The sequence below is a fragment of the Lepidothrix coronata genome, unplaced genomic scaffold (genome assembly GCF_001604755.1).
Source record: "Lepidothrix coronata isolate B3197 unplaced genomic scaffold, Lepidothrix_coronata-1.0 Scaffold32, whole genome shotgun sequence".
Classification (NCBI taxonomy): domain Eukaryota; kingdom Metazoa; phylum Chordata; class Aves; order Passeriformes; family Pipridae; genus Lepidothrix; species Lepidothrix coronata.
The window spans coordinates 6,312,944-6,336,299 of record NW_016690212.1 but is presented as its reverse complement, the minus strand read 5'-3'; the positions used below and the strand labels follow the sequence as shown (position 1 = coordinate 6,336,299).

The 23,356-nt window shown below is 35.6% G+C and overlaps 2 protein-coding genes across 8 annotated transcripts in view; one reads left to right on the top strand and one right to left on the bottom strand.

The window, feature by feature from the left end:
- Positions 1-23,356, bottom strand: part of CCDC146 (coiled-coil domain containing 146) — a 70,664-nt gene that overhangs the window by 46,363 nt on the left and 945 nt on the right. For 4 of the 7 annotated variants that reach the window (XM_017811435.1, XM_017811433.1, XM_017811434.1 and 1 more), the window contains exon 2: positions 15,898-16,049. In XM_017811435.1, coding sequence (XP_017666924.1) covers positions 15,898-16,038 — 141 coding nt within the window. In that variant the 5' untranslated portion in view covers positions 16,039-16,049. Of the gene's footprint in view, positions 1-15,897; positions 16,050-20,562; positions 20,656-23,356 lie in introns of those variants that run through there. The other 3 variants (XM_017811431.1, XM_017811438.1, XM_017811432.1) reach the window with 2 other exon arrangements.
- FGL2 (fibrinogen like 2) lies at positions 1,620-7,993 on the top strand. The gene is made up of 2 exons (XM_017811445.1): positions 1,620-2,317; positions 4,902-7,993. The coding sequence occupies exons 1-2, from the start codon at positions 1,696-1,698 to the stop codon at positions 5,606-5,608; spliced, it is 1,329 nt and encodes a 442-aa protein (XP_017666934.1). The 5' UTR covers positions 1,620-1,695; the 3' UTR covers positions 5,609-7,993.

Below are 23,356 nucleotides of genomic sequence, written 5' to 3'. Positions count from 1 at the left end.
AAATTTGCTCACAAATTAAAATCATACATGTTATAAACATTTCAGTTTTGAGACATTTTTAACAAAACCAAAGTGATGTCCGTATCTTAAACCTGAGTGAGGGGGTCTTTCACCTCATTGCCGGGAAACTATCCTGATCTGAAAGGGAGACTCAGTACAGCTACATAACGGAAAGCACCATGGCAGGTTTCGGGATGTTCATTTAGAAGACGGGAAAGGTAGATTCAAAACCATCTCCCAAGAAAGTGCTATGCAGAGATTTGAAAGAAGTGTTGCAGCAGGTGGGATGAGTAGGTTTTTTTACCAAGCCTCACTCCTGTAATATCAATATAATCATGTAGTGTGTATAAAAGCCAGTAACATTACAGACATCATGAACTTGTGGATTATAGGCGTGACTAATGTCTGTTTAATATTTAATCGGTATCATGAGCAATTTCAAATAGGGTTTAAGGAACTAAATGGTTCACATTTGACTAATTAAACAAGAACTGGTGTAAATACCTTTACTCATGCAAGTTATTTGGCTTTTGACCAAGTTGTGAATGCATAAAGACACATCCATGCCTTGCTTTGAGGCACAAGCATAATGACATAGATCATTAAAACTGCATAGGCATCACATGAGAATAGCAAAGGTGGCTGTAAAATAAAATAAGGGAGTACATGGCAGCTGTCACCTGGAGAAGAACTACTTTGTTTGGTGTGATTAGTCATGTAAAGCACATGATGAACTCTGAAAGCTGATACGAGGCACAATAAAAAGAAGAGCAATACCCCAAACTGATGAGAGTTCCTTCCCTAGCTCTCTGCCTCCCTTTAGATTTAGAATTCAGGACATTATTCAGAACACCAGGATTTGCTGTGGGTTTCCCGGACAAGTAATCCAACAGCTATGATCCTATGCATCAAAGGGGGAACTGTCTTAAGTTCACTTCCCTTCACTTAGAAAGGTTCAATAAGAAGTACTCACAATCAGATAATAGTGATTTTTAGCAGTGATGTGCCATACAAATTATGAATATTCCAGACAACTATTTTAAGGTGGGTTAGGCAAAGCAGGAAGAAGAAAGTGCTGCTCATCCTCCTGAGTTTGTGACTCCATCCTGAAAAATGTTTGGAATCAAAACTATATGTGTGTTTCAACATTTGTTTGGTTTTACATAATTTTCATGAATACATCTATTAAGTTATAAGAAAAGTTTTAGAAAGAAGAGGACTGAGTGTCAGTGAAGCTATTGCTGTGATAAACCTGTAATGGGAAAGGGGCTGGTTTTTACTTTTTCCACCTGCTGTGTTAAAATTATAGTCTGGGTTAGAGAATGAGCTTTAGACACTCAAATGTTAAGAAACAGATGTTAGAAGACTGTTATAGATGGCTAGATGATTATTTTTCCCAAAAAAGAAAACCCATGTACAAGCAGGAATGAAATTAAACTACAATAAGTGACCAGCACACATGCATTTCATCATTTTGCTTACATACACTAGCTCTGAGTCAGGAGTACTGACTGAAATGTGCTACTCTTGCAAGCACTACCTACTCTGCTCTGCTATTAATCACCCGTGATGCAAGCACTCCCACCCATTTCTGAGAACAGTGTAGGCAGTCTGATAACTCACAGGCTTCAAGCTGCCCTTATAAAGTTGTTCCACTTTTGCATACTTCCTCATACTGCTCGATTCTCAGTGAAGATGAAGCTCCTCGTTTTCACAGTCTTGCTGAAGACAACTCTCCTTGCTTTCACAAACGTCTCTGCAGTTCTTTTAGAAGATGAAGAGAATGCTAAAGAAGCAAAAGTTACAGAGACTTGTCCTATAAAGCTCAAAACTAATCGGAAATGTGATGAAGGAGAGGATTGTCCTTATCAGATAAATCTGCCTCCGATGACCATCCAGTTACCCAAAGAATTCAGACTGCTTGAGAAGACTCTCAAAGAAGTACAGAACCTTAAAGAAGCAGTAAACAAGCTGAAGAAATGCTGCCAAGACTGCAAGCTGCAGGCAGATGACAACCAAGAAAGAGACAGTAGTAATGAATTCTTGCTACCTAATGCAGAAACTCCAGCAGCAAACAGTGAAATCCAAGATAACAGAGTAAAGGAACTGCAAAGCAAAGTTAACAGAATGGCAACCAGCTTAAAAAATGCAAAGAGTCAGATTCAAACACTGCAGGGTCGTTTAGAGAGGTTGAGCCTCATAAACATGAACAATGTAGAACATTATGTTGACAGCAAGGTTGCAAATTTAACGTTTGCTGTGAACAACCTGGATAACAAATGTTCTTCTAAGTGTCCAGCAATGCAATCAAGACCTGGTATGTAACCTGTTAATTCTTACTGCCTGTATAAGCTTTCTGTGCCTTTTACTAATATTAGGTAAACAATTTAAAATATATTTTAACCAAATAGCTGTGCTATTAACTTCACAAGTATCTGCTCTTTTAGTGTTTATACTCCTGTAAAACATTTCAGCAGCCACTAGAGGGTTACTGAGAGCTGCAGGTGTTCGGTCCCTCCTAGAATTGGACTTCAGTAAGCATCTAAAAAATTAATTTTTTAAGGACAATTTTTTGCAATTCAATTGGTAAATGTGGAAAATCAACATTATTTTACACCGTAATACCCTCCATTAAAGACATTAAACATCAGTGAACTACACATGGTTTCCTCTTGAATTAGAAGGGGTAAAATGAATCTATCAAAATGTTTAGTTTTTAACAGATGGATAGTAAAATAATTTTTTTATCATCACAGCAAACATGTGAAAGGCCCAGCTAAAAAACTTATTAACAGTATTTCTTGACTGTGTAACATATATACCATCATTTTAATACTAAATCCTTTGCATTAGTTTAATATATAAGCAACATAAAACAGAAAGAGGTGTTATCACTGACAAACACTTTTTTCTTTTACTTTTTAATTGTCCTAATTAAATCATGAAATAGAACCAATAATTTCTTTCTGATGTTGACTGTTACTAAGGCAAGATCAAGGGTTTTTGTAAAGTCATAAAGTTTTTATATCTATGTAAAAATCTTTGAAAACAGGAAATGTTCAGTAGTTTGTCAGCGTATTCTACCACTTAGATATCAAAGATATGAAGATAGGGCTCTCGAGAGACAAAACAGAGACAGATCAGGCTGCATTACACTATTTAAGCCTCTGTTGCTTACCATTCAAGTTTAAAATAAAACTGTTCTTCTGTCTACCCATATTGACAATATAAGGGTCTCCAGGTGTTTCAGAAAATAAGTAATAATAAAGGTCATGTTTTTACCATATACGCAATCAGCCTAAATCAGACAAAAATCAGTGTTAAAATCAATTTATTTTAGTTCAGATATAAAACATTTACGAAAAGAATGAGTGATTTTTTTTTTGTTATATTGATAATGGGCAATGAATCACATTCAAGTACAGTACTTCATAACAGACTAAATTAATTTTAGATATTCCTTACACATATTGAAATGTTGAGTAGTGTTCACAGCATATGATCATTTAGATATTTCTTATATTTTACAGCAACATGCGAAAAGCTCTCGTAGCAGCAATATATTAATTATGAAAACTAGCAAGGAAAACAGCTACAACTTTTTCCTATGTAGGATCTATTCCTGCATCCACTGAAATAAACAGTAAAACTTTATTTAAATAGGAATTGAATTGGATTATATAAGAATTTTGCCTGAAAAGTATATTCTCTGTCAGTATCTGGTCTGAAACTCAGTGCACCAAAGATCTGATACAAAATTCAATGAAATAAATTAGAAAGCATTGTGGATTTAGATTTGACTGTTAAGCCTTTAATTCCTATACTTTCTGATTTCATAAATTTCCAGTTTGTGGGCAAACAAGAAGTCCTGGGTCTTATTCCCTGCTGCAGCCTGAGAACACTTCTCCCTTTCAAGAAGTAGAATAATTGTTTAAATATTTCAGGAAAAATTACAATCCAAGCCTGCAAATGAACATGCCCATAAATTCAGATCTGCAATAGGAATAAACATTATGGTTTTGACTCTTAACTCAGAACTTCTGAGAGCTCTCTGTATTACTTAAGAACACGGAATTCTAATATCATGCTGTTGAATAGAATCACATTACTGGATGACACTGTAGATCAAAAATGGACTTTCAGTCTGAAGGAAAAACCTGGGGGTATTTTTCTTCTGAATAAAACACATCACCCACTGGTGGGAAAAAGCTGTGTTAATAGTAGATGCCAAAATTCTTCCTTTCTGTAAAGCCAGCAATGCCACATACACAGGAAAGCACCATCGCTTTTCCAGCTTCATCTTTCTAGGAATCACATGATTACTACAATAGATGTGACAATTTTATTACTTTTTTCCTGCTTCCTAAAGTACAGTCAACATTAACGCATGAAACATTCCTAAGGATGTTATGTTCTCTATCAGATTATGTTAACTGAACAACAGCCAGAATAACATCATTGCCATGTGGACAAAGTTCTTTCTCTGACACACTGCCAGATAACTACAGACAGGGTGTGATTGTATACATTTAAACATAAAAAGCAGCAAGTGTGTAACCACAAAGCATTAGAAATATGGACGGGAGGTAATAATAGGATGAAGAGCAGAGAAAAGGAGGAAAGGTAAAGCAAACCAGCAAAATGCCCGTAATATCTGGCAAGTTCATACAAAAAGTCATTTAAATGGGGTTTTTTGGACAGCTACCTGATGATCCTAAGTGGCATCTATTATAGAAGGAAAAAATCTGTTTCTCCTTAGAACTGAAATTGCTGCAATACTATTTCCAGTGTAAAAGTCTCTTCATTCCAAGTTCTACATGCCACATCAGTCTGGGTAAAAATTTAATTTCTTTTTAAAATTGAAATTATGTTCATTCTAACACCGTCTCTTCTTCCACCAGTTATACAAATAATGCAGAGAGACTGTGCTGACCATTACACAGCAGGCAAAAGGAGTAATGGAATCTACAGGATTAGTCCTGACCCCAGAAATGAGAGCTTTGAAGTTTACTGTGACATGCAAACAAATGGAGGTGGCTGGACAGTGCTGCAGCGGCGTCAGGATGGCAGCACTAACTTCAACAGAACCTGGAATGACTACAAAAATGGCTTTGGAAACCTCAGCAGGGAGTTTTGGCTGGGGAACGACAGAATTCACCTCCTGACAAAGAGCCAAGAAATGCAACTGCGAATTGATCTTGAAGACTTCAATGGAATCAGAGAGTATGCGAAATACGAACACTTCTACGTGGCCAACGAGTACCTGAAGTACCGCCTAAGCGTTCACGGCTACAGCGGCACAGCAGGAGACGCCCTTCACTACAGCAAACATTACAACCATGACCAAAAGTTCTTTACAACTCCAGACAAGGACAACGACAGGTATCCTTCAGGAAACTGCGGCGCCTACTACAGCTCTGGCTGGTGGTTTGACGCGTGCTTGTCAGCCAACCTCAATGGCAAGTACTACCACAAGAAATACAAAGGTGTTCGCAACGGCATCTTCTGGGGTACATGGCATGGTATTTCTGATGATATTCCCACTGGATATAGGCAAGCCTTTAAATCAGTAAAAATCATGATCAGACCCAAAAGTTTTGTCCAATGATTTTTGTGCAGTTACATTTCTCTTAACTAGTTTGCATTGGATTGCACTCAACATCGTACTTACTCAGTATTATACTCAGAATTCAAGTATTCAGTTATGTTTGGCATAAAATTGTTCTAGACAAAGCAACATACTTCCACATAATTTTTTAGAGACAGTTTGACCCATATAATGTATTAAAACCAGCATGAAAGTATCTGAATAGTTATTGCTAAAACTTAACACCAGATAAGTCTTGGTATCATTACGTAAATATTCTAAACATTGCTTTTGGTGCTTTTACTGACTGTGATATATCACATTCTATGATTTAAAACTTTTCAATGGTCTTCCACATATTGTGTCTGAATGAATACCTGCATTTTAACCTGAACACATTTCATAGGTATAATTAATAACATATAAATTTGTCAACACTTAGGATAAAAACCAATGTCGCTGGAGCAGCCTTTTTCTATCATCTATCCTTTACAACTTCAAAGGTATACCATGGCAATATCAATATAAATTAGGAAAAGTACTACAAATTATTATTTTTAAAGGATTAGAAAAATAGAGGGCCACATAGTTTGCCCAAAGACATGAAAAAAGACTTGGAGAAAACTTAGAAAATGAAGATGATTTCTCAAATCTCATCCTCTTTATCAAAGCTTTTTCAAAGAAGTTGGTGGAAGAATTGAATAAAAGCAGTGGAAATAATTATAGAATCACAGAATCGTTTAATTTGGAAAAGATTTTTAAGATCATCAAGTCCAACTGTTAATATAGAGCAGCCAAGTCCACCACTAAACCCTGTCCCCAACCCCAAGTGCCACATCTACACATGTAGCGAGCATGTAATGAACGACAACATTCTTGCTCTTTTTGGTTCCTCCATTCAAGCTCAAGGTCCTACTTGTTGCTTGTGTGAGAAAGGAGCTATTGTGTAGCTTACTGCACATTTATATAGGCAGGTAGACAGGTAAGAGAAAGACACATCAAGAAGAATCCATGTCTTTGCATTAATGCCTCTAAATACATACTAAGTTTCCAGAGCCATTTTGCTTTCTCCTGAATCTTTTAGGTAAGCCAAATGTTACAAGATGCTCTTGTAGAGACTCAAGCTTTCATCCTAATACTTCTCAATCTAAGTATCATTAGACCCTAAAATTACAAGAAATATTATAAATGTTTTGAAATATATGAAAAGACTGTTCTCCCCATTTCTAGACTACCCCTTTCATAGCCACAGAAACATAAAAACCCACTGGCAATTCTAAGGAAAAAAGAGAATATGCAAGGTGAGACTTTTTTTCTAAAATGTAACAAATGAAAAAATCAAATTGTCAAATACTTCAGGAATTGCCATTTAGAGATACTGTTATTAAAGCTCACATTGTAGACAGTGAGCACAAATTTGACTGTGTATCTGGGCCATGTCTCTACAAATACAGTGATCAACATTCTGAGTGGAGATGCAATTTATCTTAGCAAGGGGCTATTCCACCATCTTGCTTAAACAAATCTTGAGACGCAGAAAAACTACACTAAAACTATTTCTTTACTAGTTAAAGTGTGGTCATTGCTGGTATAGACTTTTTGGTTAAAAGAGACATTAAAGGAATATTAGTATACACAGAATATAGGTATACATCTGACCTAATACTTCACAAATATGACCTTTACTTTTTTTTTAAGATTATAACAAAAATATTTTGGTTATAATTTATGCAATGAAGAACACTGGCAATTACAAAATTGTAAAATATTAATATATATTTTAAAGAAGTAAATACTTTGAAGGATAATTCAAGTGTAATTTGGTTTATTATATTTCAATTTTTAAGAGCAATAAAAAAGTTTAATTGCAAGATGTATAATCTTTCCTTGAGAACGTGTTTTGAATCTATAGAATATTTATTTTGGGATAAAAAAGAATTGTCTAAACAAAACAAAAAAAACAACTAGTTAAAAGGGCAAATATCTAATTGCATATGATTATATTTATTAATTTTGCATTAAATGCACAATTTGCTCCTATTCATTATATGGTAACTAGCTAAGTATGACTTCCAGTATCTACAAGCTTCTACTTGAAAATGCTTTTTTCCTGTTAAGTTGTTGAAAACTATTCTTTTTTAATCTTGTTTGAAGAAAACTTCATAAAACATAGGATTTTTAACAGAATAAGCAAATGTGACTAATATCACCTGCAAAAGCCTTGTCTGATGTCTTTAAAAAAAGAAAGGAAAAATGAAGGGTAATGCTGTTGCACAAATTTGAATATTACCTGCCTGGAACTGTTGTAGCTGAACTTCTGTCAATGTGTTCTGGTTTTACAAAGTGTTGTTGAAAACATTATTTTTGTTCTTCCTTGGTGTAATAAAATTATGTCACACTGTTAAAGCTGTACTACTGTCATAGATGTACATAGGGACTATACAAAAAACTCGTCATAAATAGTTTTATTGATTTTCTGCAAAAATTGAAGCAATAAGAAAACACACATAACCAACACAGATGACTATGTGATGTGCCAGGAGAGTAATTGCTAATAATGATAGCTCCTTAGAGATCTGTTTTATGACACTTCAGCTGCCAGATAATACCAAAGGCTGAAATCTCAGACATTTTTTTGAAACTACTCATATTTTGGAAGCCAAAAAAGTAATTGCCCAATTAAGGGTTTACACAACCTCTATCTTTAAAATGAAAGAGAAGAAGCAAACTAATCTGTTTTGACCTTTCAGATCACATGCAAGTAACATCAAAGCATGTGAATACAAATATTACCCCAAATTAAAGCACACAATTTTTTTATACAAGCAAAAAGCACTTGATCTCTGACTAAGGTTTAATAATTCAAACTGTGTATTTCACTTTATGGAAAACAGGTAACACCGATAATCTTTATGAAAACAATTGTGCTTTTAATCTTGCTAATATTTAAACTGTGAATTTTAGAGAAGATTACTAACAGTGGGTTTGCTAGCAAAATTCCTATGGGTTGTTTCCAAAAAATAAAGACATAAACCCATCTGTTCAATGTGATCAGCCAAGCAGACTGTCATGTCTTGGCTTTCTATGCATTGCTTAAATAAAACCAAAGAAAAAAACAGAAAAAAAATAAACCAGAGAAGAAATGAAGATTTGAAAGCAGTGATGTTTTTTCCTTCCTTTTTAAATGGAAATACCTGTTTTCCTAATGGTGTTTATTGGGAAAGACTGTAGTCAAACTCAGGGCTGAGAACAGGTAGCTTGATAAATTGGTGGAAAACAAACTTGCTTTTATTGATTATTTAGAAAATGAATTAAGATGGTCCTCAAACAAGGTCCTAGACCTTGTTTATAAATTAAACCAAAACCAAACAAAAGAAACAAACACCAAATTTACTTAGCTTCTATAACTTACATGTCATAGAAAAATCAAAACAGGAAGGATTGACTTTGAGTTTTCATAGAGGAAAAAAGATGAGAAAATAATTAAATACTGGCCTACAAAGAAAAAGGACTTAAAAATATTAAAAAAAAAATTGTTCTGTGTTCCTTTTTGTTCAGGAAATAAGAGGAAATGGTACATATGGGCCTGAAGACATTCACATAAGTTTCAAAGAAAAATGGCTGAGCAATACCATCCACAGGCCCTACTAAAGACAAACATTTCATTTACTAAAGCAATCTCTTTCATTCATAGCTTTAACTAAACTTCTATAGAGTTACAATTCTTCTGACAGAAGTTAATTTGGTAACCAGAAACAGAAAACAATGTTTTAAGATGATGTGTCAAGTCCAAGCCTCACACATGTCATGAGAACAGTGTATGAATCAATATTATTTATCAAGTCCTTGTTCATCAGATTTTTCTGATCTCAGTAAAAGAAGAACCCATTTAGAAACTAGTAACTGGAAAAAATATCCCCAAATACTTAATTATATTCATATAATCAAGACAAACTCTAAGTTTAATTACGATTACATTTCTACAAGAATAGTATGCCATCATTTAGAATTACACAGTAGAAAATAATTGCAGGTTTTACACACATACATTTAAGGAATAACAATGATTTTTATGAAGAAGCAGGATTCACCTTGAGAAACAGAAATTCTCATGCCTTTCTTCAGAGTACAAAAGCCCCTCTGCTTCACTCTGCAGTTCAACCTCCATATGCTAAACCCAAATATTAGAATCCTTCCCCATGCAGAGCTTTAGACTCTGTTCATTTAGCAGTATTTGGACATAGGTGTTTTTGATAAAGTAAATCAGAAATTCACTTTTTAACATTTAAAGTAACCTCACCTGTGTAACAGATGATTCTCCACCACTGGGCATTTTTATTGAATGTACGGTTGGTTAACATTGCTCTGGCTTCCTCATCACATGGTTAGGCTGACATACAAAGTCAGGTAGAATCGATTTTAGTACAAGATTGCCCTGTCTCAAATATGTATTTTGGGTGAGAAAGCAGGAAGAGGGAGATAGCTTTGGAAAACAACATAGAAATATGCTTGTCTTGTCAAGTCTCAAGAGTATCAGAAATGATCGAGAAAAGACTAAAATGCAAGATGATGTGACTGTTAAAGGTTATTCCTTCTCCTGCTCTCACAACTTTAGGAAACTGTGGTTCCTCTGTGTGGCATGAAATCTGCACTTGACTTTATAACAGCATAGAAGAAACAAGATATCATAAATGCTTTTGAACAGGCTTTTCAGAAATGAAGAGAAACACTGCCAGCTTTGTGATAGTTTGAACACATCCAACAACCTCCTGGCCTTGCTTCTACACAGTGTCCACTGCTAGTGGTGAAAAGAACCTCTGAGTAGAAAAAGCACGTTACACTGGCTCCATTCTCATTCCTGCTGTTGGAAGGCATCTGTAACTCACCTCACTGCTCTACAGCTTTTTTTAGAACAATCAACTTTCCACAACCACCAATCACTTTAACATCCACTGTGTAAATTATTGCTTACTTGCTGGAAGCTGTTGCAAAAAACCACACATCAGCTTACAGACACATTATGATGCCTAACTGACTTCCCAAGTGACCATATCAACAAAGTTAAAAAAAGTTTATTTAATTAGCAGTCAGATTCCTGTGGGTGGAGGCAGAGACAACATCTGTCTTAGCTGTCTGTGCCAACATATTTATAGGCTTTTTTGTTGTGCCAGGAGCCTTTGAAGCATTTAATGTGAAGTGTGCCAGGATCAGCTTAAGCTTGAAAATGTTGTTTGCATTCAACAGCTGTGTTAGGATTTTTATATCTTTGATAGAGCACATACATGTTTGGAGAGTACTGAAACAAATTATCCACTGCTATGGTTACTATGTGAAAATATACTGATGATCATACTTTACAATAACAGAAAGTACATTACAGTACTGTAATGTACATTACTACAGAGTGTAGGGGAACAGAAATTAAATTGATGCTCATGTTAAAAAAAATAATTATATCCTAATCTCCCAAGGTAGCTTTTCTAGGATTAAAGATGTATTGACTTTATTAAACAGGACAGTTGTTTACACCTACCATTTAACCTAAGTCAGGAGAGAATTAACAACCAGTTTGTTAGCAAAAAAAATTGGAAAAGATTGTATATTCTTAAGTGGGACTGTTAGACATCATTATGCCACTAAAGAAATATATGAAATATTGATTCTTAGTATTTATATTTGAAAGCTGTAGCCAACCTTTCTGCAACTTTCTCTTCTTTCCTGCAGCACAGATGAGAAAAAAGAGAAAATGAGAGGTATCTTTCTCCCCTTAAACCACAGCCAAACACTGAATATATGCATCATTCTATGACTTTAAAGCTCTTCCAGCTAGAGGAGCGACATAAATCAGTGTCAGATAAGCAGCAGCAAAACAAGTCTTTGTCATGATACTGTTGATTTTTTGGTAGACATGGAGATTTTGCTCTATGTTTCCAGTAGAATCAGGATTTTGCTTAACAATTTTATTAGCAGTTCAACCACTTTTGGCAGTCAGAGGTAGTAAGTTCATTAATCTCAGAAACACTCCGAGCTTCAAAATAGCATTGAAAAATATTCATGGAAGGTTCTTTCTGCTCTCTGGTGGATGATGGCAATTGGACACTTGGACACCAGCAAAAAGAAATGCAGCATGATAGTGACAATTTCCATCAAAAAAGCAGGAAAATTAAATATTTGGTGCTGGTATCAGACAGGGTGCACTGACCATTTTATCTTTATAGGATACAGAGTACAACAGCTTGCAATAGACCAATCAGGAAAATCTCCCAAAGGAGTTTATTCTTCTGCAGGTTTAGATTTAGTGTGCTAAAGGGATGATGTTCAGTAGCAGAATGGGACTATTGTGGTACCTTCCAAATGGGTACCCGCTCACTGAATCTGGTAAATAGGAAAGCACTTTCCATTCACAAGTATGCTATTTTACAGAATTAATAGCTGCTTCAGAGCATCCACTGCAAAGACATGCAAGATAAATGTTGCAGACTCACTTTTCTGGTATGGTTTTAAAAAGGCAGGTATACCTTTGACTGAACTATCTTTCTAGCCCAAGAAATACCAATAAAAGGAAGAGAAAGAAAAAGCATGAGACATGGCCTTGAGTAAAAAGACCTCAAACTGGGAGATGATACCCATCATTTGATTTCTTCCTTTTTTTTCTGTTTGTTTGTTGATTGGCTTGGTTTTGTTTTCCTGAAAAAAAGAGCTTGTACCCAACTTATAAATAAACAGAATTAACTAAACAGAATTAAGGTATACTAGGCTCCATTTCTCCTTCTAACTGAAAGAACCTGTAGAGCACTAGTTTTTCCATGTCTTTTGAATCAAAAAGATGAACCACTAGATTTTGCCATCAATTCATAAGATTTAACAAATCTTAGAAATTTTGCAAAAACAAAGTGGATGGAAAACTGTTCCTGGAGTGTAGCTCTCTATGATTCATTGTCAAATTGACAAGATGTGTAGAGTAAGGGTCTTTTTTTGTGTCTGGGATTGTGATTTGGGTAACAAAACTAAAATAAGCAACAGAAGAGGATTTGAAGACTGTAACAGGTTACAAACTAAGCATCAACAGCATCATTATGACAACAGATGTTTTATTTATTTATGTTCCCATTAAAATTGGAGGAAAGGAAAGCATAATTTGAGTGTCCAGAGTGAAAAAATGTTACTATGCAGTACAGAGAAGGGCAAAAATTACATGGACAAAAATTATGAGAATGGGCAGGAGGCAATTTGTTAATTGGTCTTTTTTATTTTCATTCTGTCTGATCTTGTCATTTTGAGCATTTAATCCAATTTTGTGTCATGTTCTGTTGCTTTATCCATTCAAATGACAATTTCAGTTTGTCTGCTGCTTTAGCAGTAACAGCAGTATTGTAAAGAGGATGATATAAGGATAAAGGAAGATGTTAAATGGATTACCATCTGTTGGAAAAAATCATAAATTTGCAGGCAAAGAATGAGAATAAATTCAGACCATTTTGTTGAAGCTAACTGCTAGTAAAATATTCATTTAATAAAGTTAATGGCTCTTGAAATTTAGATAATGTACACGAAAAAAATCAACACCTTTTTTGCTGCCTTTTAAGAATCAGATTATATATACATGGTCTATAATGCACTAAAATAAAAATGAAAACAGCATAATTTATTGCATCTTAATGTACCATTTATCCAAGCAATACATTACTTTCATCATACAGATAGTAGACTATGTAGTTTTCCATGAAAGTTCTTGACATGATGCAGATTGATTTAATTCTAACACTGGAAGAAAACAGGATACAAGGAAAGATTCACAAGTCAAAAAATTCAATTAAGTGTCAGTGCAAATGTCTTTATTTCAAGGACATAACAACAAAGGCTCAAAGAAGTGGAAAGTTCATTTAGTAAATGTATGGCAGTCTTCTAACCAACAGAATAGGCTGATGTCTACTTGGTGATAAAGAAAAACACTTGGTGAAAAGAAGCAACCCTTGATGAAAAAAAGCAAATCATAATGAACTGAGTGGCCTTTGTTCAAACCTCTGTTGTTTTTAATATTTTTACCTAACCCACAAGGCTAAGAAATGTTACTATGTGTTATTAAAATTGAAGGAAAGTGCATGTTTGACTTCTTGCTCTTTATATGTTTGCATATCTGCTGTTTACATAATAAAAACAAGACTGGCTTAACTGGAAGAGGGGATACATGTGTTCTCAAATAAATCTTCTAATGACAAAAGGTGCCCCTTCTGATAAGTATATTCTGCTATGCAGGCATAAATGACTAGTCAGTAAAATCGAGACAATACAATTCTTCTTCTGTGGAAAAATTCTGAAAGCTCCTCCAAGAAGTTGAAGCCAGAGTCAATGCAAGAACCTCTATGGTGACCAAAGTAATATATTTATCCCTGAATTATGTATAAAGTTCAACAAAGGAAAACAAACATGTCAGTGGAAGAGAAGAAATGTGAGTAAGTGATGAAAAGCCAAACTCACCCGTAAAGCACAAGTATGAACTGTTAAAAATTATGGTAATACAAATAAATGAGTCATAGTTCCCTTTTAAAAATTGACAGAATTGCTGAAAGACCTCATTTATGAAATATTATGCAAATTGCTTACTTTAGTTTTCCACAGCATGTTTTTTCCTGAGTTCACACATCTAATACTAAGTTTACCCCATATTTCCCATTTTAATGGTTTACAATGTTATCAGAGCTAAACAAGTTACCCTTAAATTTGATATGCAGAATAACCTCCTCGGAAAGATTTTTGTGGAGAAAAAAATGGGCCAAACAATCTAATAATTTTATAGAATAACTCCAGAAAAATAGGTTTTCACCATGATTAAAAATGAAGAAAACAAAACAGAAAGGTAGAATACACTTTAGAAGGGGCCACGGGTAGGGTGGAGGGAGGGGCAGGTAAAGATATCTTGTATTAGGCATATGCTTCTTTTCAATGTCACAAAAATTCAACCACAACTGAAAATTTATAGAAAAATTATGGCAGTAGCTAAAGAATTAAGTACTCCCCAAAGTGCAGTTTCCATACTTTCAGTAGACACGAGGATTTCTGTAAGGTGAGAGGTCAACTCTCCTGAGAATTGAGCTGTCCTGGACTTTTGCAACTGCCCTGGACTAAGAAGAAAGGGGGGTTGTGCTGCAACAATACTGGAAGCCAAACTTCTGGAAGCTGTGGGCTCACCATTTACTGGCACTGGACTGAAAGCAAAGATCTCTATGCCTCTTGAATGCACAAGGGATTAGAGAGAGACAGACTGTGCAGCCTCATGCTATGTTCAGTATGATCTGATGGCAGGATAGGAAAAGGCCAGTCCTGTTTTCCCCTTCACTACAAACTCTCAGCCCTTCCTTTCTAACGACCTTGGGTCCTAGGCAGTGAAAGAGAGCTGGGCTAGCAAATTGATCTGACACATCCAAGTTGGAAAGAGCCCAAAGTAAAGCAACTGTAAGTAAGAACTCTGAGAACAAATCCTCCTAAGGATACAAGAGAGATGTACTTTTTTATTATAAAGAAGGTAGAAATTGACTGCTCTCCATTGTCACTGTGGGAAAGAAAGAAGAAAGCTGCATTATTCACTCCAAAGGAAATTTAAACTGGGATTTAGGGAGAACATCTTTATTTTCTAAAACTCTGGCAATGGCGAAATGCTGAAAAAGGATACACAAAGAGCTATCTTCATCAAAGTTTTAAAGAATACATTAGACAACTATCTGCAGAGAATCTACTCAGTGTAAACTTTGGATTAGATATCTCTTAATGACTCCTCTGGCATCACACTTTTAAGGATTTCATTTCATATGTATTTGACATCTTAAATTCTAAAATATTTCTAGTATTCTGAAAATTTCCTTAACACAGAAAATCCTGCAAAAGAAACTGAGTTCCAAAAGGTTTATTCTATTATCATCAGTTATTAGTGCCTCAGGAGGCACTTACCTGGGATTTTTCCAGCAGCTGTGAAGCCTTTCTACAAATCATGATGCAATTACCTCTATAGCTAGAATACTACAAGACCAAAACCAAGACCTCTCTATTCTCATTTTCTTTAAGGCCATGACCACTGGAAAAAATAACATGATTATCTACTAAGCACAGCATCCCTGACAAGAATATGCCTTATGCATGTTAATGCTTCACAAAATTTTTTACCACTTAGAAAAAAATCAGAGAAGATGTGGGGAAACTGTAGATGGTCTATGGTAATAACCTTCCATTGTTAACAACAAAATATACACTTCAGATTAATACATTTGGACACAATATGCACTGTTACAGACAGGGAAAGATGGAGCACATGGTACCTCATCTAAACACTGAAATGCAGGACTTGCTGTTACGTCAGTGGATCCCTCGTCTCGGCTATAGATTGTTGGAGTCAATTGTTGCTCATTCTCAGTTGCAAATTCTGTGACACTGGAACTTTCTTCACCGGCTTGACTCATAGTTTTAAGTTCTAGGAAGCAATAAAAATACCAAAATACAGTTCATTAGATCCAGGGATATACATGACTGTGCAAGATAAATGTGTAGTGAAAAAAGCAGATCAACATGTGAGACCCACATTCAAACAACACAAGTCACAATGTGAGCAACCTGGGCAAGCCTACAGTTACAACTTCATGAAAGACTTGTAAGAGGCTGCACTACCACTCTGTCATTCTTTTGAGTATTTTTAAAATCCTCTAATGTTTGGCTGTGTTACCATCACATAAAATGTTAGACAGCATGCAAAACAATATTAAAGAACACACACTGAATAACAGATTTAGGCTGGAAAAGGCCTCTGGGGTCATCTAGTCCAATCACCTTCTCAAAGCAGGGCTAACTTCAAAACTAACTTGACTTGCTTAGGGCTTTGACCAGATGAGTTTTAAAATCTGTTATATGGGGGAGGCCAGCCATTGCCTTCAGGCTTGTCTTTATACAGAAAGTCTCCAAGTGCTCTGAATTTTGTGTTTTCCATAAAATTAATCCAGGAATGTATTTCCCCTTTTCTCCATTCAACATAAGACCAACCTTCAGTGTCCCTTGACCCAGTAGGGAGTAATTACATTGAAAAGGAGCCCCTTCACAAAACACGGAGATCTTGAGGACAAGAACTGGTCTAACTTGTGTGAGGAATATCACTGAAGTTATTCATGTCTGTAAGGCATTTCATGGCCATACTTAAACAAACACAAAAACCAAACTCATCAAATAAACCCTGAAAGCATACAAAGTGGGAAAACAGGATATAAAATCTGAGAATAGGAGATAGAAAAATACTGGGAAAAATCATTATTCTGAGACCTCCTAATGTCAGAGCTCCTATGTAGTACTAACATTTCAGTTATGTACCAGGTTACATTTTCAATATATGACCTCTGTTAAAATAATATGATCCTGAAAAATATCCAAGTGAACTAATTCAAGAGTAATAATAAAACTCACAGGATTTAAGTTGTATTTTGATCCCTAGTAAGTGTGGGAATATTTTTTTTCTTACCCAAAAGAAGTCGCTTTAAAAGAAGCTAAAATCCAAATTTCAAAACCATAGTTTGGTATAAGCTTTATCCTGAAGAAAGCTCTTTTTCAAATTACATAACACAGTCTTTTAATAAACACACACAGAGAGAAAAAAGAAAGTTGGAACAAGTAGGGTTATTGGAAAAGATAATTTCCCTATATTTATATTTGAGAAAATCCCATGTTCATAGTTCTGATTTAGAAACAGAAATTTCTAAGATACCTGCACTTGGAACAGTTAGATCAAAGACATTCTTTAATTGCTTCTGAGCAAGATGAGACCTAATGCCATAAAGTTACTACAACTTCATGTAACTTCACTTTGTGTTTACATAAAGTATAAACACTCAAGTACAGCACTTGAGAATTATGTTCCCAGGCATCTATCATCAGAACTCTCTGGGGTGTGTGAAAATGCTGAGATGGAAGAGGGAAATGGGAGGTAGAATACAAGGGGATACAATGCTCCTGGTACCCTGATAAGGCAGCAATGTCTATCAGATGCCAATTAATAGCTGACAAGCCCATCTCTGGCATAACAGTATCTTAAGAGTTTTGTATATTCAGAGAGTTTTAAAATACCAACCTTTTGCATGAAGCAGCATGAAAGAAGACAAAACATTTCAGGAGCAAGATACGAGAGATATGAGACGACCAAAGAGAGTCAATAAGTATCTTGCAGAAGAAAGAGAGGGAAAGACAGATTTCTGAGGCACTCAGAAATCTTGCCATGACACAGTGAGACAGGGGAGGCACAGAGCATTTGTAGAGCAAAGTAGTGCAAAGTAGAGATGGAGCATAGATGGAGGAATTCAAGAATTCCTTCACGAGTTCATTGAAGTTGTCTGTAGGTGACGGGAATGGACAAATCAGTATCACAGCATTTTAGTTCAAACTTTTGGTAGAAAGACTGCCAACTTCTGCAAATGTTCACTTGACACCAGCAGATCTTTCTAGGCTAATTACTATGCAGGATAACTATTATGCAGAGAACATTGTATTCTGCTGTGGGACAAAATCATTATAAAACCCATATCAGCTGCAAAAGATGCTGAACTAACTTCAGATTATTCAGTCTCGACACCATCCAGCCTTTCACATAATATATGGGAGACCTTGCCCCTTCTTAAAAGAGAGCTTTTTATTATAAATCAAGGACAATCAAAACTAAAACTCTAATAAAATGAAGAAAAAATTTTGAGAGCATTTCAGTAGTATATACCATATTATTCCAATCAAACAGCTAGAACAATTTTGCATTGCACAGCCAGAAAGCTGACAGTTAAGAAAAACATAATTTCTTTTTATAATTGTGGTGGGAAAATGGATACAAATATATTGTGTTGTTTGTATTCACCTTTTGAAATGCCACTTGTCTATTAAGGTAGTGAAAGTTAAACTGAGAAGTTTATGACTTTCTTCAGTGCTGTTTGGAATTCCTTCAGGGACATTTTGACTTTTAGAGAGATTTCAGTGTCTGTATTTGCTTATGGAAAAAAAGCAATTCCATGATCCCTCCAGGAGGAGTCAAAACATTGTGAAATAACTGTAAACATCATAGGGACCAAGAAATAAACTCTGAGTTACTGTACATAAACATGTATACACATTTATAAACAGAGAGCAATTTTCATCTATAAAGAATTGTTGAATATTTTAGCATATACGTCTTATACTTATGGCTGCTGCTGCTTTATTTGTTCCTCTGAATGTATTGGAAGAATTTAGACAGAGGGAAAAGCACTGTGGCAGAAACTCTAAGCAGAACAATGCCAAAATCTGAGACTTTTATGGGTGTAGGCACTTTTGTCAATATTCATATGTGAAACACACAGTTGACACCAGTCAAAAATACACTTCCTTGCAGAGTACAGGAGTACAAAAAAGTCTTCACCAAGACTCCAGTTTGCTGGGCAAGGAGAGAACAAAAAAAAATTCTTCTGAATCTGAGAAGTCTATATTATTATATTAAGACACAGCTATAGACAGCTGAGACAGAGAAAAATCATTAGACAGCCTTAACTAGTGCGACAAGCCCTTGTCTCCACTCTGTTGTAAGAGGGAACAGACTGTAACAAAACATATGTATGTTTATGGGACATTAAAATAAGTTTAGCATTCTTCCGTTACCTGGTACATGACTAAATTTAAAATTCAGCTTATACAAAATCAGATATATAAAGTTCAAAAAGCAAAGTGGAAAATGTGTACATTTGCAGTATCTAATAAATAAACTGTCTAACAGAAATAGAAATTAAAGTTGGCATGATTTCTAACTTTACAGAATAGTTCAACAAAGATGGATGTTTTCAAACTGCAGAACTGCAAATAATATCACAACATTGATCCAAGACACAGAATTGCAGAGAACGGGAATTACAAGTCTGTTTTGGAACCTGGGTCAAGTCAGGCTGAGAATTGTCTTGTGAAACAGCTTCAGGACAGCAATAGTAATAAAAATCTGAACTCGGATTGCCCAAACTAGTTTCAGCATCTTTCCTTAAGCAAACAGCAATGTCCATACACAAGTCATTGCAGAATCCAGGTAGATGATACTTTGCAGCATTGACTTGAGAGTGACAGATGCAAAAGTAGTAAAATTTTATTCTGAGCAATAAGAGATGCAGTTCCATGTATGAATGCATCAACTAGACTAATTTAGAAGACACAAAATTTGTAAAAGTCTCTGTTGAGGGAAATACATTTCAAGTGACTGATGGACCCCTTTAAACTTTATTTTAATCCCTTTGTAGAATTAGAAGCATAGAATCATTTAGTTTGGAAAAGATCCTTATGATCATTGAGTCCAACTGTTAACCCTGCACTACCAAGTCCACCACTAAACCATGTCTTTAAGTGCCACACCTACATATAATTTAAATACCTCCAGGGGTGGTGACTCAACCACTTCCCTTGGAATTCTGTTCCAATTTCAGTGAAGAATCTAAACCTCAGGATATTTATGTACATCTTCATGCTACCTCCTTTTGCACATAAATCTTGAAAAATAAAAGTTACTCTGAAAGACGACTGACGTAGCATTTCACATTAGTTAGAGAAATTATGTAATGCAGTTGGAACATAAGAACAGTGATATCAGAGCAGAAGCTGATCTAGCTCTGCACAGAGACTCCAGCCAACACTGGATGCCTGGGGAGGGACAGAAGTATCCACCAGTCATGGTGTGGTGATGCTTCCCTGAACTCACCTCCTTTCTCCTTGAACTCATGCAAACTTTCAGTTATTGGCAAAATCAAGTGGAAGGGAGATTTTTATTTTACCTCTGCATGACATGAGTAACCAGTGCTTCTTGTTCCTTTTGAATATGGCTCCTTGATGGCTCCTAGTTCTTTTACTGGATGAGCCACCGAATAATCACAACTTTTCTATGCCACTAGGTTTATTTCTAATGTTGTATCTTCATTTGACAATCCTTTTTTAGGCTGAAGCAGTCAATCTACCTGCTGTCACTGGCATGAAAGCCCTTCTCTGCCTTCCATGTCCTTATCATCCTTCTCCAAAATTTTTCCAGTTCTACCATATCCTCTTCAAGGAGAAGGGAAGAGATAAGACCTACAGATAATATTAATAACATAGGAATAGCATAGATTTATTCAATCACACAGTGATCTTCTTTTCATCCCCTAAAATTTTATATTCTAATGCTTCTTTCCAAAAGTTAAAGCAGCAGATCTTCTGTTTTAACTGGGCAGAGCCTGTGCTTCAGCATGAAGGAATGTGTCATTAAATGACAAAGCCATGCCAACATTAAATTATAATTAAAATTAAAGTCACATCATATACAATAGGACATGGTAACAAATATGTAAATTAAATGGATTGTTTGATCAGACTGTACAATCTCATAGACAACTACTTTGGGGAAGTGAGAGCACGCTGTGTACCTGAACAGCTTAATTTTTGTGAAAAGTTCCACTGTTTACCACCCTTGTTTTCAAGTCTCTGCTATGTGTGTGGGAATCCCTCTGAGCCACACACAGACTTTATCTGCTGTAGTTCTAATTAGATATGGCTAAGACGAGAAGAATTTCAATGGTAAGATTTGCCACTTCCCATTTAGCATGGCTTCCATGAGGAACTTAATTTCCTCAGAAAGTTTCTGGGAGCGTAACAAACAAAAAATCCCTGAAATCCAAACCATTGTGTGCTTTTTAATGCTAAAGTACAGAGGGAAAACAAAAAAAAATACACTTTCTCTACACATTGAACCCTAGGCATGCCTTGAGAACTAAAAAGGTTCAAGGAAACAGTTCAGAAAAACACCACTAAAAAATACAAAATACCAATAAAGGTGTCATTCCTTTCTTCCTAGGAGGTGAAGTCACATTGATTCTTCAATACAATTATAGCAAATGGGTAAACTCAATCCTCACCAGGCAGACTAAGTTTACACCCCCTGGGTACCTGTAGCAGTCTGTGATTATTCTGTGATTAATTACAAATACAAAAGTTAAAAAAATGTATTCCTTCTACAGCCTTCCTCATAGATCCTTTTTATTTAACTCCTCCTCCCTTGAAATCTCTCTCTCATCTTCACCTAAAAGCACCTCTTTGCTTTGGCTCAAAACCTATTTTATATCACTTTATAACTTCTAGGGCTTTTTTATCTTTTGCATGAAATACTGAATATTCTTTGACTTACAACAGCACTAATATGTTGCAAAATGGCAAATAAGCATTGTAACTTGCTAAGGAATCATGGAATCATGCAGGTATCTCGAAAGTGGAGCTCTAATTACATCTTCACTTGTAAATTTGATATAGCTTTCTTTTCCTGCAAATGACAAGTCAGAAAATTGAAGATGAAAATAAATCTCATTTTACTGTTAGAGTCTGCTACATGCTATACCAGCTGATCCAAACAAGAGCATGAAAGTTAAACTGAATCAATATGGCAAAAATATAGATGAGATAAGTAAAACATTAAAAACATGAGGTTTCATATGTATAGAGAAAGAACTTCTTCTCAGCAAATATTTTTTATCTGTTCTTCTCATTTTTAGCCATATAAGTATGCTTAGACTGTATCTAATGAGAAAGTCCAACACCAGCAGTGAAATACAAACATAGCTGAAGCGTCTTGGAATGGTTTCTTGAACAAAGTTCTCAACTACACAAAACCTGACAGTATTAAAGATGATGCAGAGCACAGTTTACTGTGGGTTGTGGGTACTGATAAACCTCTGCCTACACGAGGAGCATCGAGTACCAAGACCCTGGAGGAGGAGGGGGCCATGGCAAAGCAGCACTGTCGTTTAAGAGGAGGTAGGAGCCAGGGACGAGGAACAGCAGCACTGGCCCAGGGATAAACGGTTAAGCCCGACCTAACTAGAGACTGAATTCCCTTGGAACAGGACTACAGAGTCAGTTGTTGAGCTGGCTGTCATCTAGTGGAATCCCTGCACATTGCATCAGACTCCTTGTCTGTAACTGTTTCCCTGGCAAACGACCTAACGTTCAAATTTGGTATTTAGTCTTAAGAGTGAGAATTCTGTAGTATTTTTTCCCCACAAAATCAACTATTCCTGAAGACTTGAAAAAAGTAACTTCCATCCTCCATCATGTCCCAAGATATTTCTGAATGCATTTTTGACTTTCTAGAATTCTATTTTTCTGTACTAAACTATCATATGGCAGGCTGGCTCTTTTTGTGTTTCATCTAAGAATTTTTTTGAGATTGAACGATGTAAACCAATGAAATAACTTAACTTGAAGGGCTTTATTGACAAATATGGATCTTTATTAAACTTTCCACAGTGATAATTACCAATGGACCAAAAAGCCAGGGCCATATTCTTTCCTCTTGACATGACACTGAGATGTCATTTCAGGCTCATAAATAACCACTGCCAGACAGTGATAGAAATTAAAATAAGGCTAATGACACTGAAGTGTTTGACGAGCAAGTATCATGTTTGCATGATCATTTATGAAAAAGAAAAACAATGCATGGAGTGCAAAAGGGAGGTAATAATGAAGTAACACACCTAGACTTCATTATTTCTTGTGTTGCAATGCTGCTAAGACAATGCAGCTTACTGTGCATATTTCGCTTCTGTTACTGGCAGTAAACTACACCTATGATATGAATGCAGTCCACATCATCTGTCGCTCACTTGCCCCACCTCATTTATTTTTAATTGTTATACAATGATAATGGGGGCTATGAACTCCGAAAAAGTCCTTTAAACTGAATTAAATGGTTCCCGCTTGTTTGTAAACCCTGTAAGGACA

What these genes read in the sequence shown, in the direction of transcription:
- FGL2 (XM_017811445.1), top strand. Translation starts at nt 1,696, where the DNA reads ATGAAGCTCCTCGTTTTCACAGTCTTGCTGAAGACAACTCTCCTTGCT. An exon ending in AGCAATGCAATCAAGACCTG is followed by an intron (nt 2,318 to 4,901) that starts GTATGTAACCTG and finishes TTCTTCCACCAG; the next exon opens with TTATACAAATAATGCAGAGA.